The sequence below is a fragment of the Enoplosus armatus genome, chromosome 16, assembly GCF_043641665.1.
Source record: "Enoplosus armatus isolate fEnoArm2 chromosome 16, fEnoArm2.hap1, whole genome shotgun sequence".
Lineage (NCBI taxonomy): Eukaryota > Metazoa > Chordata > Actinopteri > Centrarchiformes > Enoplosidae > Enoplosus > Enoplosus armatus.
Genome location: NC_092195.1, coordinates 12,763,141 through 12,780,855, shown reverse-complemented (window position 1 = coordinate 12,780,855; position 17,715 = coordinate 12,763,141). Strand labels below are relative to the sequence as shown.

The window sequence follows — 17,715 nt, the reverse complement described above, 5'->3', positions numbered from 1 at the left end:
CGCAGTCCATAAAGAGGTGTCATTGAGGTTTTAGAGCGTAATACATCTGTGTGAGTGTGTATATTTGTTTGCGTATGATTGTGGAGTTATACAATACCTACTTTTTGTTCAAGCACTTTCACAGCATATTTGCCTTAAAATTGCTTTATGGTTTGAGTTCAACAACAATAAAACAGCGTCTCAGTGATTTATTTTCATTTTTTTTTTATGACATGAAAAATATATATTCATTGTGTGTTAATGCATGGTCGCATGTCTGGGTTTCTCCATATGTATTGACAGAATGATATCTGACGTACAATTGGTTTTTGAACCAATTTGAAAATAGAAACTGCCACAGTAAGGTCCAAACAAGTCACTAAATAAGATTGCAATGGGTATCTCATGTTAGTTCCAAGGTATCATACATGCATTAATTCTAATTTACCCACTAAAGTTTTACATATTATTTGTTGTCCTTTTTATATATTTGATGTATTGTGTGTGTCTGTCTTGAATACATAACCACATGAAACACAGCATACTGATATCACATAAATAGTGTTTCATTTTTTTGTCTCTTGAATAAGTAATACATTTTCAATATGTGAATATGTGTTATCATTCAAACTGAATGGCAAACTTCATAAAAGTCAGAGCAGGCAGAAGAAATGTACTGAAATGTCTTCTTGGAACGGGTGTAAAGGGGCCTGTACAGCTTTCAGATAAAGCATTCTGAATAAAGTAATGTATTATTAACTTTAGCAGTCATATTCCCAGTCAGAAAGGAAGTATTGTGTGTGGCTTGCAGGGGCGTTAGGGCAGGCATATACAGACTGCACCCATTTTGGTTCCCCTTCTCCCATTTTTCTTTATAATCAGTGATTTGGTTGCAAAGTCTGTTCAAATTGTTTGTAAAGATCTCAGAGGGGCTTCAGCAGTAGTCAATCAGCCGCTCATCTTACTTTTAAGATTTTTAAGGGCCACCACAGAGTAGATTTTAGAGCACCACCATCGCTTTTGATAATTTAAATGCAGCAGCTGCCAAATGGATTGATGCAGGATTCAACACTCCACACAGAGTAAACCTTCTGTTCCACTTAGGAGTGGCAGCTGATTCCTGCCAACTAAAACAGAGACACAGGTGCTCACTTGCCCTCACTCACCTGCTGTGCACTAAAGCCACATTTTGACCATGGATGTGGCAACTAAAGACACATCAGATTGATTGAAATGTCAGGTGCACAGTGGTGTGTGTTGTGTCTTTTGTGATGCCGGACATGAGATTTTAGTAACAAAACAAGACTAAACAGAACTGGTTTAGATATAGATGATTGATACCATTCCTTTATTATATATATATAAAGTTAGTGCTTAGTAAAATAAACTACATAACCAAAATAATTTATAGTGTATACCTTAATACAGTGTATATATCTGACATATGTCTGCATGTATAATTACTTATATTTGAGTGGGGTTTTTTTCCAGCATGGTGACCTTAAATGATGCAAAACATTACAATAAGTGCAAATATTTCATCCTCTCATCTTCCTCATTTAAATACATGTGAATGGTGATTTTGAGAATTTGTTTCCAGCGATGAGTCATTCCCTTGAGCTCCGGCTTTTTTTAAGTGCATCATTCTAGCATTATCCCATCATCCTGTGTTATATAAGACTGTGCTAGGAGACTACAAAGTGCAGCATAAACGTCAAGTGCCTGTTGTAAAAGAGGGCTAGATGGTACATGTGTTAATCCCATGACAAATGCTTTTTATCTAGTTTGCTCCACATTCTAGATGTTACTAGGTTCATCTCTTTGCACATGATATCACAGCCTCTTTCAGGGAGAAGTAAAAAATTCTCATCTCTGAATATGAATGTTATTATTTCATCGCTGTTTGGGCTGCTGTTTTTTTCTTCTCTTCACCAGGATCCCATCACCGAGTCATAATGTCAGCTCTTACTTTTGAGATTTTATTTTAGATTTTTCATCTGCTTTTTATGGTTTGTAATATATGACGTATTTTATTGGACGGAAAAATGTCAAGGTGGACTTTAACAGCACAGTTGACCCCTGGTTCGATGGGTCTGTAGTGTATGTGCCTGTTTCCTGAAAAGGACAGAGAGACTGTAATGTGTGTGTGTGTGTGTGTGTGTGTGTGTGTGTTTTCTTCATGTCTCCCTGCATTTGTGCACCCATATGTTTCTGTGTGTGATTGCAGAAGGGAAAATATAACTGCGACTGAGCTTTATTTGGTATCGTATTTGGATAGATATCATTTACTGAAGGACAAAGCATTTTCAAAGCCTGTCATATTGTCATATATGAAATGGGATAATAATGCTGACCGCCCACTCCGACCAGCATTAGTGTAAGTGTTTCCTGCAACCGTAAGATTTGTGTTTGGTCACACAGAACCTCAATCCTGTTACAGTGCTGTAGTCCATGTGCTGAGCAGGACCCTCTTAATCACACAGCACTAAGCAGCACTTCATTCAGAGTGGCTGAAACAGCATGAAATATGAATTCATGAAATATTCATTCACAACATATCCTGCAATGTGGTTCAATTTTACAGTCAATAACCCTAGTATTGGGGTAGTGAGCCAATGCCCGACACTTTTTTGGTTGTGTGTGTGCATATATATACATATGTGTGCTTCAGAGGTAACCTATGAAGGGCAGGCCTCACTTAATCACAGAACTGTAAACAGCATTTCATTTTCTAGTCATGAATTATTGACTCATGTAATGTCCAGTCCTCTTGTAGCCACCAGTGTTACTGATATTGAAATACTATATCTGTACTTCATTCAGTCAAAATTCATTGTAAAATAATGGATTGTTTCTCTCATTATGACTCCATAATATATTTCATACATTTCAAATCATGTATGCCAGTTGCTAACTGAGGTAGCACAGTGACTGTTTGTCCTGATTCCTATTTTGACTGATGGTCATTTCAACCTTCAATAGCACCTTCCCTAACAATGGGATCTCCTCAATACTATTAAATGGACAGGGATTGACGAAGCAATGTTGTACTTACTAACATATGAGATGCCGTTTTGGCCCTCATTGGTCATGAAGTCATTTGAAAGGCTCATCAAGAAGCGACTCCAGATGGTTTAGAGCTCATTAGACTCTTTGTTTTTACTACAAGCAGAAGAGACGTTTAGAAAATGCTGCTTTTTCTTAAGTATAGCTATGGCTGGCTTTTATTGGTTTTACTCCAATAAAATGTTTTGATATAACACAATGTACTAAGGCAATGGTGTGTTCACTGATGTAACATTTGTTTAGTTATTTATACAGATTTCCTAACATGTTGTCCACAGATGGGGAGATGAAGCGACAGTAACATCATAACAGAACAAAAACTGCAAAAATGCCTTTGAGATGTGGGTGTCCTGCACTTTCTGTACTTAGATATCAGTAATCTTTTGTGAGGACAGGCACATCCTGAAATTCACTGATAACGTTGGAATCACAAGACTATTACAGGGTCATGAGACAGAGTCTGTGCCTGTAGTTGAGGAGTTTTTACAGCAGACTAGAATGATGTATTTCTGCCCCGTGATGTGTCCAGATCAAAGAAAACAGCCCAGTTATTATCTGTATTCCTGAAGTCCAATTTACTGAGAGTTACAGGTATATGGGAGTTACACCATCAATGATTTTTGCACTTTATGTAACAAGAGCCGACAGAGATTGTGTGTTTTAATGAGAACAGAAAATTGATGTCTTTCTTATACACAACTCCCATCAAATCAATCCGAAAAAGCTCCTCAGTGGCCTGGTTTGGAACCTGAGAGAGGCAGAATAGTTGTCAGTATTATGAGTGAAATAAATGAGATCATTTTCATTCAACAGACAGTCCTCACTGATGTCTACAGTGTGAACAAGTCAATTTGAGCCACTCCCTTTAGGTCACAGATTCAGACAACCATAAGCTAATTAGCCAGGCTGAAATTTTCCTTTCTTCCTCGCACTGCAAACCTTCTTGGGTGTACAGAGGACTTTCCACGCAATTCCTTTTTTTCTGTGGCTGTTATAACAACGTTAAATTATTATTTTATGCAGTTTCATGTGTTTAATGCATCTTTCTTTTGTTTTGGAGACATTGGTAAGGGATACACATATTGAGAATAAAGCACAGCAACAGCGAGAACTTGCACAAGACAGTTTATAGCATATGACAAACGTTAAAATGCATACAACTATACAACTATACATTCAGCATTCGATTACTATTAGCAATCTAGCCGTAAAATCAATTCCACAATGGTCACAAAAGAGAAACAGCCAATAAGCTTTTTTTTTCTCCAATCTCATTATCCCCCCAAAATCTATTACCTTACTCTCTCAGATCTTTAAAGGTAGTGCATTTACACTCCTTTTATGTGTGTGCGTGTTTGTGTGGAGTTTACGTGTGTTTGTGTGCACACATGTGAATTCCCATGGACAATATGGTGTGAGCATGATGGAGTATTATAGAACAGAATGGGGCTCAATGTGCAATCACAAACATAATATTGAAGTTGCGCATGCACACATACACATTCACTCACACACATACATACACTTTAAGGAGCCTAATCCCCTTTGTGAATCCGTCAGCCTTGTTGTTACAAACACAATAGGATTATTGTGTGTGTGTGTGTGTGTGTGTGTGTGTGTGTGTGTGTGTGTGTGTGTGTGTGTGTGTGTGTGTGAGGGAAAGAAATGCGTGTATCCCTGCGTGTAATGCTATGGGAGAGACTGTGGATGTGTGATTGTGTGGCTCTGTTTGTGTGTGTTTGTGTGTGTGTGTGTGTTTGTGTGTGTGTGTGTGTGTGTGTGTGTGTGTGTGTGTGTGTGTGTGTGTGGTGCATGTACAGTATTTGTGTGTGCATGTGAAAGTGCGTGTGAGTGTAGTAGTATAGGAATGTTCCGTCAGTCTGCCTGTTTTCTCTCCAAAGCAATTTGTTCTCTATTCTTCTGCTAGTTGTGTGTGTGTGTGTGTGTGTGTGTGTGTGTGTGCTCATGCACAAGCTTGTGTGTTAAGGTTGTGATTGGTTGAGTCTGTGGTTCTCATAAAGACGATGTCATGATGGAAATTAATGCAATACATCACAAACGCGCACTCAGACACGCACACACATACATATACTAGCAGTGAAACACACACACACAAAGCACACACTTTTGCTTCCTGCCATGGGCCACTCCTGTAAATAATACCGAAAATAGGAGAGGAAAGCAGGGGAATACAGGAGAGGAAGGCTGGGGAAATAGAGGGTATATTTCCAGAAACACCGTACATGAAATTTTAAAGAGAATTATGGTGACACGGTGGCACCTTTATATAGAATCAAAGACGGATCTGTCTAACCTTATGGTCTTACTGAATGTGAAAAAAGAGGTGTCGTGAACACTTGCAAACTCAGAGGAATGAGGCATACAGAAAGAGATGGATAGAAACTTGCTCCAGGTTACGTGTAGAAGCATTGACGAAATTTGCCTGACGCAGCAAACCAAGCTGCTGTTCAGTTGGCAGTATATTTCTGTTCAAAATGGATGATGAGCTCCTGTAGCATGACATGGAGGTGCACAGCAGGGAAGGTCACCACTGGGTATTTGAGGTTGATAACACTGCATGGTGACTACAAGTATTGTTAAAGCTAGACTCTGGATACACTGGATAAGCTAGCTGCCAAATATGTTCATTGACAGCGCTAAAGTAAAAAATAAAAATAGCAATCCATGCAGCTCTAACTGCTTCCTTCACCTTATTAACGCTTTGAATTGAACATACAGTTATACTGTATAGAAGAAACACAAATGTAAACACTTGATAGATGATAGATGATAACCATCTTTGAATAAAATGAACTGCAAATACTGCTCTGAGGTCGGCATCATTAAGTTGCATGCCAATAAGCAGTATTTGAAAACCCTCTGTACTGTATATTAAACATCTCTCATATGTCATTTGCCTAGTTTCTACTTGGCCAGTGTAAGTTTTCTTTTCAAGACTGTTCTTCTTGATAAATAGTTTCTTTTTCAACTCTGAGCTCTGACGAATGACCTTGTCTCATAGCAGAATAGTGTTACTGTCACAATATAATCTACCTTGATGCCAGTGTTTTTAGTTAGTGATTAAGCTGCTTAGTTTATTTTATTCTATGCAATTTGCATTATTATGCCTACTCCTTATTTAAGGATAAGGTTGGCAATATTCTTTTTTTTCTGTCAAAAAATCCCATAATTAGACCAAAACCAGCAATGTGTTAGTCCTTCTCTCAATACTTTCTAACTTCCCCAGCCTGTCGGTGACTCCCAGCGCCAAGCTATATACTTTCCTTTTTAAAAAATCTTAAAACAGCTGGAAATGTAGTTTTTAAGTAAAAGTTAATCAAACAGCACATTTGTTGGGTACTATTTTCTGCTGTGGATGAGTAAATATTTGGTGCTATAGTGAGTACTTACAGCAGCAGGACATTGTATATATGTGGGACTGACTCAAAAGAAATAGTGCTCATGTTAATGAAGAGACATCTCACCCATTCTGATTTGGCTTACTGATGCATGTTTTTGGACAACAGTGTTGGTCAACGGCACAGAGGAATAACACCCAGATGTTAATGTCTCCTTCTGAAACTGTGTCTTTACAGAAATAGACAAGGAGAGTTGTGGCGACCCTGGAACTCCTCTATATGGAATAAGAGAAGGGGACAGCTTCTCAAATGGAGGAATCCTGCGGTTTGAGTGCCAGTTTGGCTTCGAGCTGATTGGAGAGAGAACTATCTCTTGCCAAGACAACAATCAGTGGTCAGCAAACATCCCCATATGCATATGTAAGTATTAAAATCATTTGTAGATGATTTTCAGGGATATAGCTGCAGAGGAAAAACAAACATGGCATGTGCTCTGTTGTGATGTTGATAACATTCAGTCTGACCTGTCACCATGGTGACAGCACAGAGTTTATTATGTCCTGGAGCGGATGATGACCGATGATGCGGTGGCGATGAATATTTAACAGAAAATTTCTCTCTCTGCATCTTTTTCCCTCCTCTTCTTTTCCTTTCTTATTATTCATTTCTCCCCACTATCTGTCTGTCTTTCTGTCTGTCTGTCTGTCTGCCTGCCTGCCTGTCTCTGTCTTTCTGTCTGTGTCTTTCTGTCTGTCTGCGTTTCTGTACTACTCATCCTCCCACAGTCCCCTGCATGTCCAACTTCACAGCTCCCTCAGGAACCGTTCTCTCCCCAGATTACCCAGAAGGCTATGGGAACAACATGAACTGTGTCTGGCTCATCCAATCAGATCCAGGCTCCAGAATCCACTTGGCATTTAATGACTTTGACCTCGAGGCACCCTACGATTCCCTAACTGTGAAAGATGGCGAGACAAATGATGCTGTCGTCATTGGGAGGTTCTCTGGAGCTGAGAGTCCCTCCCATCTGACGTCCAATACCAACACACTGAGGCTGGAGTTTCAGGCTGATCACTCCATGTCAGGAAGAGGATTTAATATCACATACAGTAGTATGTCATTTTTTTCTTTTATTCTACTTTCCTATTTAAATACAGGGAAATTACCTATTATATTTGCTGTGCTGCAAAACAGGGTGAAATGTGGCCATAAAATATTGATAATATACTTTATATATATGACAGAAATGTAAGTTTTTAAGTCAAATGTGAGTCACAAGTTTGATACACGGTTATGGAAAAATATGGTCATTTAGGGTCTTATTTCTTTTCTTTTGCAGGAGAATAAGACAGGAGAGTCTGGGGCATTGTTCTGTTTTGAAGCTATAAAACAGCACTTCTCATATGACTGACGTTTATGCATGACTTTCAGCCTAGACCTCTAGTGATTGTATTATGTGTGAGGTGGTTTCATTCTTAAACAGTATATCAATATATACCAATATTTTTTTTCCCCCTCAAATATTGGATGTTTGGATGTTTCATTTTAGATAGAAGCTCCTTTAATTTACTAAGAGTCAGATCAGAATGGAGGCTTCAACAACACAAAGAGTTCTGGAAAAGACAAGAGACAAACTTCATTGATCCAACAGGGGTCATGTAGTCAATACAGCAGCTAAGAATAGAGGTGTAGGTTGCTGAACAAAGAGGAAAATAAGGCATTAAAGGAACACTTTTTGGGAACTTTTTGGTTTGTTTGTTGTCGTACCCAGAGTAAGATAGAAGATTGATATAATTTTGATGTCTCTGCGTCCAGTACAGAGAGAGCTCCGGGATGTCTTGCTTTGCAAAGACTAGAAGTGTGCGGAAACATTTAGCCTAATTCCGTCAAAAGTGAAACAATACACCTTCCAAAAACTCTCAAATTGCCTTTTTTAAACATCATACCTTGTGTCTTCAACCTGTGTCAAAATAGAAACCCAGACATTAGTGTTTTAGGGGCAGTTAACATCTCAGTTCTGTCTTCATTGTGAAGTTGTCAGTTGTCAGCTGTGAAAACTTCTGCAAGTGATCAAAACCCAGGTGACTCTTAGATGCATTGATGACTAGCTTGCTAGACAACAGGATACAACATGTACAGTAAATGAGAGTTTTCAATTTGTTGGAAGGCGTATTTATTCATTTTTGATGGTGGCGAACTGTTTGCCCAGGCCTTCAGTCTTTGAGCTAATTTAGGCTAAACACGTCTCTATACCAGACAAACAGAAATGGAAATTGATATTGATCTTCCCATCTGACAGCGGGTTTGATGGCAAACAGACATTTTCGTCCACAAGTTTCCTCACAGTGTATCTGTGATTTCAGCTCACACCGTTTCGTATATTTATTTATTTTTTTAACTTTTTTTGGGTCACTGCATTTGTCATTTTTAAATCTCTATCACTGGATCACACCATATTGCTTCAACTGGCAAAACATGGCCATCTTAAGGTTGGACCTTTACAGCTTTCTAATCTGATGAGCCAGACTCTATCCCGAAGCAGACATGCTCACATGAGTTTTATCAGAACTTACATTGCTTTACCCAAGCACATGTCAAATATACTGCAGCACGAGGAATGAGCACATGACCAAAGATATCAGAGTAGGAATATAGAACAAGCAGATTACAGGGTAAATTTATAGACGTTTTCATGGCCAGGACTGAACACTCAAAGACATCACATCGCAGCGATATATCTATGTGATTAGTTTTCGGAAATTTCATCAAAATGATGATGAAAATGTAGCCTGTGAGTGGACGTTAAGTATAGGTCTCATATTCTTTAATAAACCTATCTCGTGTATTTGTCCGTCTCTCTCTGTGAGCATGTAGTCGCCAATATCTTCCTCCTCACATCTGTGTCTCCTTGTAACTTTTTACCCCAGCATTTGGCCATAATGAATGCCCAGACCCTGGCATTCCCATCAACGCTCGCCGCTTTGGAGACAGCTTCCAGCTTGGCAGCTCCATCTCTGTGGTCTGCGAGGACGGTTTTATCAAAACCCAAGGAACCGAGACAATATCCTGTCAGTTAGAAAAAGGAAAAGTCATGTGGAGTGGGCCCATCCCAAAATGTGAAGGTAAATATTGACTAGATTGCTGATTAAACTAATAACTCGGGAACAATATGTCATCTGAGATATCATCATTACTACAGCATAAAGACCCAGGAGGTGGACATTATCTGCTGTCAGCTCCTTAGAAGGAAAAAGATATGGAGGTGGCCGGTTAACCTAAATATCCAGGGAAATAACTTTTAATACACTGCTGCCACAGATATAGCTACTAGCTTAAAAATATACACTGGCTGTAGTAGTATTTAAGAATATAAAACCCTTTCTTATGAGCTATACGTGGTAAGAGATCTGTGGTGATGAATTTGAACCTAAATGTGAAGTTAATAACACATATTTGGATATAATTATCACAGTGGTATGGTCTGAGGAAAACGTAACCCCTTCCTTGAAAAGTCAAATAAAGTCTGTATATTAGTCATTACACCACTTCACTTTGACTGTATTTATTTCATATATGCTTATTATATCCATTTCACACTATAACACTGTCATTTATCATCCGTATACAGTTAGAGTAATTATATTATCATTTAGAAACATAATAATTTGTCAAGGTGGCATTAGCGCAGTCTATTCAACAGCTTGCACGAAAGTACAGAAAAATAGAAATGTAAATTTGACCTGTAAATCTCAGATGGAACAAAGGGACTAACACTGTATAAGTGCTGTAGCTATAAGTCTAACAGCAGATACAATTAATTTCAGACATTTCTAACACAGCTATTTTTGATAGAGCTGTTGATGGTACAGAGAGGCTTTGATGATTGTGCTCCAGGTCATTTAATGTCTCCAGATGCTTTGTAGCTAACGTGTGTCTATAACTACTTGGATGGAAAATCCACTCACTTGTATTCATCAGGTACAGACCAGAACAAATTGACTTCAGACACAAAGTTAAACTCTTAACAAGATCAAATTTAAAAGAAGAGTAGAACAGAATGGCTCGCGGCTAATGTAACCTTGTGATAATAGTTAACATTCTGCTAAAAACTCTCATCCATGGTTAGGAATCATGATTATGAACATGCTTAATTGTTCATGTTCCTTTAATTGTTAATGTATATAGTTTTTGCATGTAATGCCATCCTTACATTATGTTGAGTGGAATTAAATGTTTCTCTTACTTTAATAATGAAGGAGAATACAAGACCACACAATTCATCTGTATTTTTAATGAACATACAGTAGAACTGATCTTACGATGCATCAGAGTCAGTCTCTGACCTGATTGTTGCATACAGTTATTTTAAGTATGTTGAAGACTTGTCCTTCCAGTATGTTTAAAGCTACCGAATTAATATTTTGATGGTACTTGTGACAAATCCAAATATAATTATCACCCGACTCTGCTGTTCCTATCTGCTCAGCAAAGCGTTTTAGCGTCTTTCAGCTCATTGTTTTGGTTTTATGGGCTGCAATTTGCAACTGTTTTGATTCACTCTCACAGCTCTCATCAGTGTCATTTCCAACAGCAGCAGAAGCAGCCAGCTGAGAGAGGCAGATAGACAAAGTTAGTAACCAGCTGGTGAACATAGTGGGGCATTTTAGCTGCTAAAAGCCAGATATTTCCCTCAGGAGTTGCTGGAGACAAAAATAGAGCTAAAAGGAGAGTAGATATTGGATTTAGATTCATCAGGCAGCCATAAACACTCCAACACAACTCCAAATCAATGCTAATCAATGTGTAAATAGGCATCAGTTTGCAAACATGTCCACAATATCTGTCAGTGTTGTGTTTAAAACTTGTTGCACTGCCCCCACGTCGCCAAAAAAACAAACTAACTTTCAGACAAGAATATTGATTGTATAAAAGATTTATTAAACTTGCCTACATGTTAGCCGCTAGTGGAGCTTATTCACCAGCCTAAGCTACATACAAATCCTGCCAGATCTGGTTTTGATACAAATCATCTCTCATTTACCCTTTTTTTTGCCTCCTCTGTATCTTCCCTCACTTTCCTCTGTCTGTCCACTCTCCTCCTCCAGCCCCATGTGGAGGCCACTATTCAGCCTCCAGTGGAGTGATTTTGTCTCCTGGGTGGCCTGGTTACTACAAAGATTCCCTCAGCTGTGAGTGGGTGATTGAATCCGAACCTGGACGCTCCATCAAAATCACATTTGACAGGTGGGTGGCATAATTCTTTGATTCTGCATATTACCAGGACTCTCAGAGCTCAGGATGAGCAACACTGTGCAGATTCATCAGAAATACCATCAATTACTTCTGACAAGAAAAGATTTACAAGACTTAAAGTTTATAGGGATTTGCCAAGAATATGAGAATCATCTCTTAAATTTCATAGGCTATATAATTAATATTGGGAGTTGTATATTGATCAGGAAGGCTGGGTAATATTTTGGTTTATGTTCCGTGTTCTCTGAGCTGTGAACTGGTGATAGAAGCAAGACTTTAGAGGATGCTATAAAATAAGTTTTCATTGGTTTGAGTTTCTGTTTCAGTTTTATTTCATTGTATTAATAATACTGGCTCAACAACTTGTAGAGGGCTTTGACAGACTGGACCTCTTAAACCTTTTCCCTGTCTCCCTGCAGCATGTTAACTTAATTAAACAAAAATGTTGTGTAGAAAGTATACTTTTCATGTAGAATATCAATTTAGCAGGTTTTAACTGGCCATTAAAGTGATTGAGTTAATTAACTGACCTTATGAACACTCAATTCAAGAACCTCAAAGGAATATACTGCAACAACAGCATTGTCTCCATATTGCCTTGACAAGCTCCCACTTTAATGGGTTAGCTTGAGTGTTTTCCTAGTTTTGTGTTGTCCTAATTGTTTAAATGAAATGTAAAATACTTAACTTTAAACTATTATTATCAGCATTGTGATGTTCTGATGTTGTCTCACAGGTTCCAGACAGAGCTGGGTTATGACTTTCTGGAGATCCATGATGGGCCAAACCTTCTGTCTCCTTTGGTTGGCTCCTTTAATGGTACCCAGGTGCCCCAGTTCCTGTTCAGCAGCAGCAACTTTCTTTATCTACTGTTTACCACCGATAACAGCCGATCAAATGCTGGCTTCAAAATATTATACGAAAGTAAGTCAGAGACAGAGAGTCAGAGATACATACAAAGCTGTCTTTAAAATACTGTCCTTCATGCAACACTTTCTACAGACGTAACAGCACATAACAACACACACATAACAGTAGGTGTCCATGGTGTCAGGACACAACTAGCAGTCCACTGGACACGGTTTCACAAGCTGGCCTCACATGGGGTCATTACTTGCGAAAAACAAACAACCATGGTCGCACAGCATGGTGCTTTATGTGGAGATTCAAACCATCTGTGAGTTGTAGATTATGCAGATCAGCAGAACTAAAGATAAAGGTCTTTAAGCCATACATACCATTTAGACATCTATTCCTTTTTTTAGGTGTTACAGTGGACAGCTACTCATGCCTGGACCCTGGTATCCCTGTCAATGGTATTCGGTATGGGCAGGACTTCTCCATCGGGTCCACAGTATCATTTGGTTGTGATTCTGGCTACAGACTCAGCCATGAGGAGCCGCTGGTATGTGAGAAGAACCACTGGTGGAGCCACCCCTTACCTACATGTGACGGTAAATACACTGCTGGAGCCAACCTTCATGAACATGAGATGGCATGTTTGATTGAGTAACAAAATGTTCCAGTTAACCAAATTATTATATATGGGCTTGAATAAGACTGTCATCCTTTTTAGATAATGTATGTAGATAGCTTAATCGGACACCCAAAATGATATCATCGTCCTCAGCTCTGTATCATACATCGTCAGATTACTCTACATACACTAAATACACTATTACTCAACATGTTATCCTCAGAACTTTACAGTGTTAGACTTAGTTTTATTTTTTACATACATTATTATAATATCAGTATCTTTACCACCAATAGAAGTTGGTGCAGAGACCATATGCCCAGTATGCAGTGTGGGAGCACATACATGGCACAAGGTCAACTTGACTGCAGTCCTGCCGATGGTAATACACTGATATTTCACTGAGTTTTCTTCCAAATTGAAATGTCCACTTTGCAAAAATGACATTTCTTTTGACCAAGTAAAACATTTAAAACATTTTTGAGAAACGACCAAAAACATGTTTGAGACACAAAGAGGCTGAGGTGTGTGAAAAAGATCAGCAGTAGAGCATCACTGTATGAGGAGCTGAGTTACATAGAACATGTTGTTCTGCGACAAAACCACTGGTTGAATCTCACACACACACACGCACTCTTGGTTGTACGCAGGGGCAATTTGCAGTGAAGGCTGCTGTGGCTGATAGGGGGTGATTTGGGGAGAAAATTAGAGATCTGTGGGTATGTACAGTGTGTGTGTGTGTCTGCGAATGTGTACTGTATGTCAGCATATATATGTGTGCTTGTGCTTGTGAATGTGAGTGTGTGTGCGTGTGGTGCTTTTATCCATGTGCCTCCTGTCACCTCCTCTCTTGTGTGAACTGTGAACACAGGAAGGTTTGAGGTAAGGTTGATGAGAGCCTGTGTTGGCTGTCACCTCCTCTCTCTTCTCTCTCAAATCAAGGAGTCGGGGGGGGGGGGGGGGTCTTTCTCTCTCTCTCATTCCAATCATGGAGCAGGACAGGAGGGAAAGCGGAGGGATGCGGCACTGCTGCATCAGTTTTATGGCGGTTTGGTTGGTTCGGCTTGTTGGCTCATTCGCTTGTTAACCACATTTGAATTACACAGTTTCTGGGACTGGCAGTGGTTTCCTCCGAGGAGGCAGTTTGAGCAAATAAGCATCAAGCACGCTGCCTGGAATTTGCAGGGCTGAATGCCATTAGACTGGGTTTACACAGTATGCTCCCATACAAATATAGGAACTACTATTTGCTGCTGTGGTTGGTAAGAAATGGTGTACCCTGATGATTGACAACTAGTACACAATGAATTCAAGCAAGACAGCACCACAGGCAGCCAACTCAGCCCTGGAAAATGTTGCAGAAATCAAATGTTGTTCATACTGTGTATTAGAAGAGACATTCCTTAATTTGATGTGGTAAAATGTAAAATTAAAGACACAATGACAAGATTATCACATCAGCTAAACAGAATATTTGAAAGATGTATAGATTTTGAACCCAAATAGTTTATATAATATGAATTAAAATGAATCAAAGTATGATTGAAATTACTTTGTCAGTGTTTTTCCAGAGAGTCCAGAGATGGAGATTTTTTAGTGGAATTCCTCAACCTAACGTCATTCAAATGAAAGAGAGAGGGGATAGAAAGACCTACTAACGGATAGAGGTGGAGAAAAAGGCGAGATGGAAGGAGATCTAAAAGAAAGATAAACAGAAAGAGAATGAAATAGAGAGAAAGAAGCTGGCAGAGATAGAGATGGAATGCAGTGTTTCAAATTTCTCACATAGCTCAGCATTCAACATTAAGAGCTTCCTGGCAGAAAAGTATTAATAATTAATAGCACTGTGTGTGTATGTGTGTGCGTGTGCAAGCTTTTGTGCAAGAGTGTGTGTGTGTGTGTGTGTCTGGCTGTGTGTATAGAATGTGTGTGTGTGTGTGTGTGTGTGTGTGTGTGTGTGCCTGCTTGTATCTATGTATTTGTTTAGTTTGGAAATATTCTCACTCTTCACCGTTGCTTTGGGGGATGCTGATGTAAACCGTGGTGGTTGAGAGTGAAGATACTGATGCTCTGTTGTGGTTCGAGCACATTTTTGATGTCTGACTTGTCTGTTTTATGTGGTTGTTGCGGTGGTCACCATTGGGGAGGATCTGTACAGATTGTAGTCTGGCATGCAGTTCTGAGAGTTGGTGGTTCTCAGCTCCCATTGAACTGGTTAATTGTGCTGCTCAAGGAAACTTCAGCAGAACTTTCAGGTTTGACCTTCTCCCAGGCTGCTCTGCCACCGCCACACTTTTGAGGTAATGTTATGGCATTTTATTGGTTTATTGTAAGAGGAAATGACAGGCCAGTCGGCCAACTGTAAGATGAACCAACTGGAGCGAGCAGAAATGAAGCACCTTGCAACACATGCATGCATTAGTATGCATAGAATGCAACAGATTTTTCCAAGCTTTTCCGAGGACCTGGTCTCAACTCTGAGCCTCTCTGTGCAAGCACTCATCTCTTACTGCATAACAATGTGCACAGCTGAACCATGTGCAGAACGTGCAGGGTCATCCAGAGGCCGTACTGTGAGGATCAAAATGTTTTAAGTAGTGTCTAAGAAACATTTGCCCTGCTTCGCTGCTTTGAATATCACTGCTTTGAGTCACTTGAAATCAAACCGTATTAACAGAAAAAAGATTTCAGAAACAAACGACATTTCACGGTTCTTGCACACTATGCAGCTATTGCACAACTTTAATGTTGTGGAAAACTAGCTTAAATAATATTCAACCATTTTTTTTCTTGGGATTTTTATTTCATGTCTCAGTTTTCCGCCTCAAAATAATTTACAGCTCAGAGACTGTACATCCCAAAGCAACACAAACTTGCAAATAGGTTTCAATTCTCCCACACTTCTCAGTAAAATAAAGTACACTTATTGTCCAGATGGTCTCTTATTATTTAACAAGCAACTTTGCATCTTAGCCAGTAACTCCAATTACTCCAATAACTTTGTTTTTCTGAACTTTTCTTCTCACATTCCTTGGCTCACAACATATCCACTGCATATATTTATGATTGACTTTGAGTTGGTTGTTTTATGCAGAACCTATTATTGCCATTACTGCTGAAAAACAACATAGTTGGACTTTTTCATTTCCAAACATTCAACACACAAAGTGGCACTGAAATATGATTGACCAACTTTGATCATGCTCAGTAACGCCACAGTGGAAGTCGTGATAAGTCAGTACTGTATGGATGGCTACTGAATTAGCAGCATGGATCTTGAAGCTTCAGCTAATTAAGACTAAGCAGAGAAGCTGAAGTGTACCTTCTGCTGGAGAGAGATGCTGTCATCCACCATGCGTTAGCACCTACATGTGGAAGTGCTTTTAGAGGTCCATAGAAAGCTCCTCTGAACCCCGGCTACCCAGAGTGCTACCCTAATTATGCGAGAGCTGTTTCTGTCTGGTGAACATGTCACACTTTAAACATCCAGGGGACTGTGGTCACTGTCATCAGTCCTGCCACATATTCTGACCTACAACGGATGTTTTGAAGAGCTGCCTTCTATATGCCCTTGTCTTCTGTATATCGAAGTGAAACAACTGAAAACAAATTTGCATGATTCAAATACCGGCAATTAAACTGATATTCTGATATTTATGTTTCTTTAAACAGAAACATAAATATAGTTTTAGTAAATCTCTCAACATTATCATGCACTGTCAACATACAGTATATGAGGAATGACTAGAATCACCTATACAGTTAATCATTGCCAGGCGTTGGTTAGTTTCAGGGACATTAAACTATATCAACAGCAAATAATCTATTATTTATAATTCAGTGTGTTCAGAGTGTGGTGGATTTTACATTATTTATGTCATTATTTTATGTCAGTGAACAGTGGGAGGAATTAATCCGAAAAACAGAAATTTTGCAGCTGTCGATGCATGCAGACCTTTCTACCCACAAGTTTTTAAAGGGTCTCTCTCTCTCTCTCCGTGTATCTGTCTCTGTCTGCCTCTCCCTCTCTCGTCGCTTGTTTGTGTATGTAAGTGTGTGTATGTACTATAGAAGTGGTATTAAAGGTCCACAGGGAAACATTATCTGTTTTAGCTATCAACAATCTGATGCTAAACTCTCTGTGCTTCTGTCCCCTGTCTTTGCACATCTCTCTCTCTCTCTGCCTCTCTCTCCCCTCCACTCTGTCTCTCTCAATCTATCCAGCTCTATGTGGCGGAGATGTTAGAGGTCCCTGGGGAACCATCCTTAGTCCCGGCTATCCAGACAGCTACCCTTCATCTCTCAACTGTACCTGGACTGTTGAAGTCAGCCACGGGAAAGGCAAGAGACACACACAGATTCACATTCCTTAATAGAGAGAGACAGAGTGAGAGACAGTAGCAAGTAGCACCCACAGCAGTGCAGCTACTGCTATACTTTGACCACAAACTTGCATTACATTGGATTCTTTGTATTTTTTTATGGTTTATAGCATATCCAGAGGGGCATATTTACATTCATATTTATATTTATGGCTGTAGTCCATGCATGCACAGAGAGAAGTCGGTTAAAAACTCAAAT

General features: G+C 39.3%; 1 protein-coding gene across 1 annotated transcript in view; it reads left to right on the top strand.

Moving 5' to 3' along the window:
• The window catches only part of LOC139298973 (CUB and sushi domain-containing protein 3-like), a 310,941-nt gene that overhangs the window by 225,201 nt on the left and 68,025 nt on the right, over positions 1–17,715 (top strand). Inside the window, 7 exon segments of the mRNA XM_070921804.1 lie at positions 6,642–6,824; positions 7,190–7,516; positions 9,332–9,526; positions 11,510–11,648; positions 12,394–12,581; positions 12,923–13,111; positions 17,359–17,475. Coding sequence (XP_070777905.1) covers positions 6,642–6,824; positions 7,190–7,516; positions 9,332–9,526; positions 11,510–11,648; positions 12,394–12,581; positions 12,923–13,111; positions 17,359–17,475 — 1,338 coding nt within the window.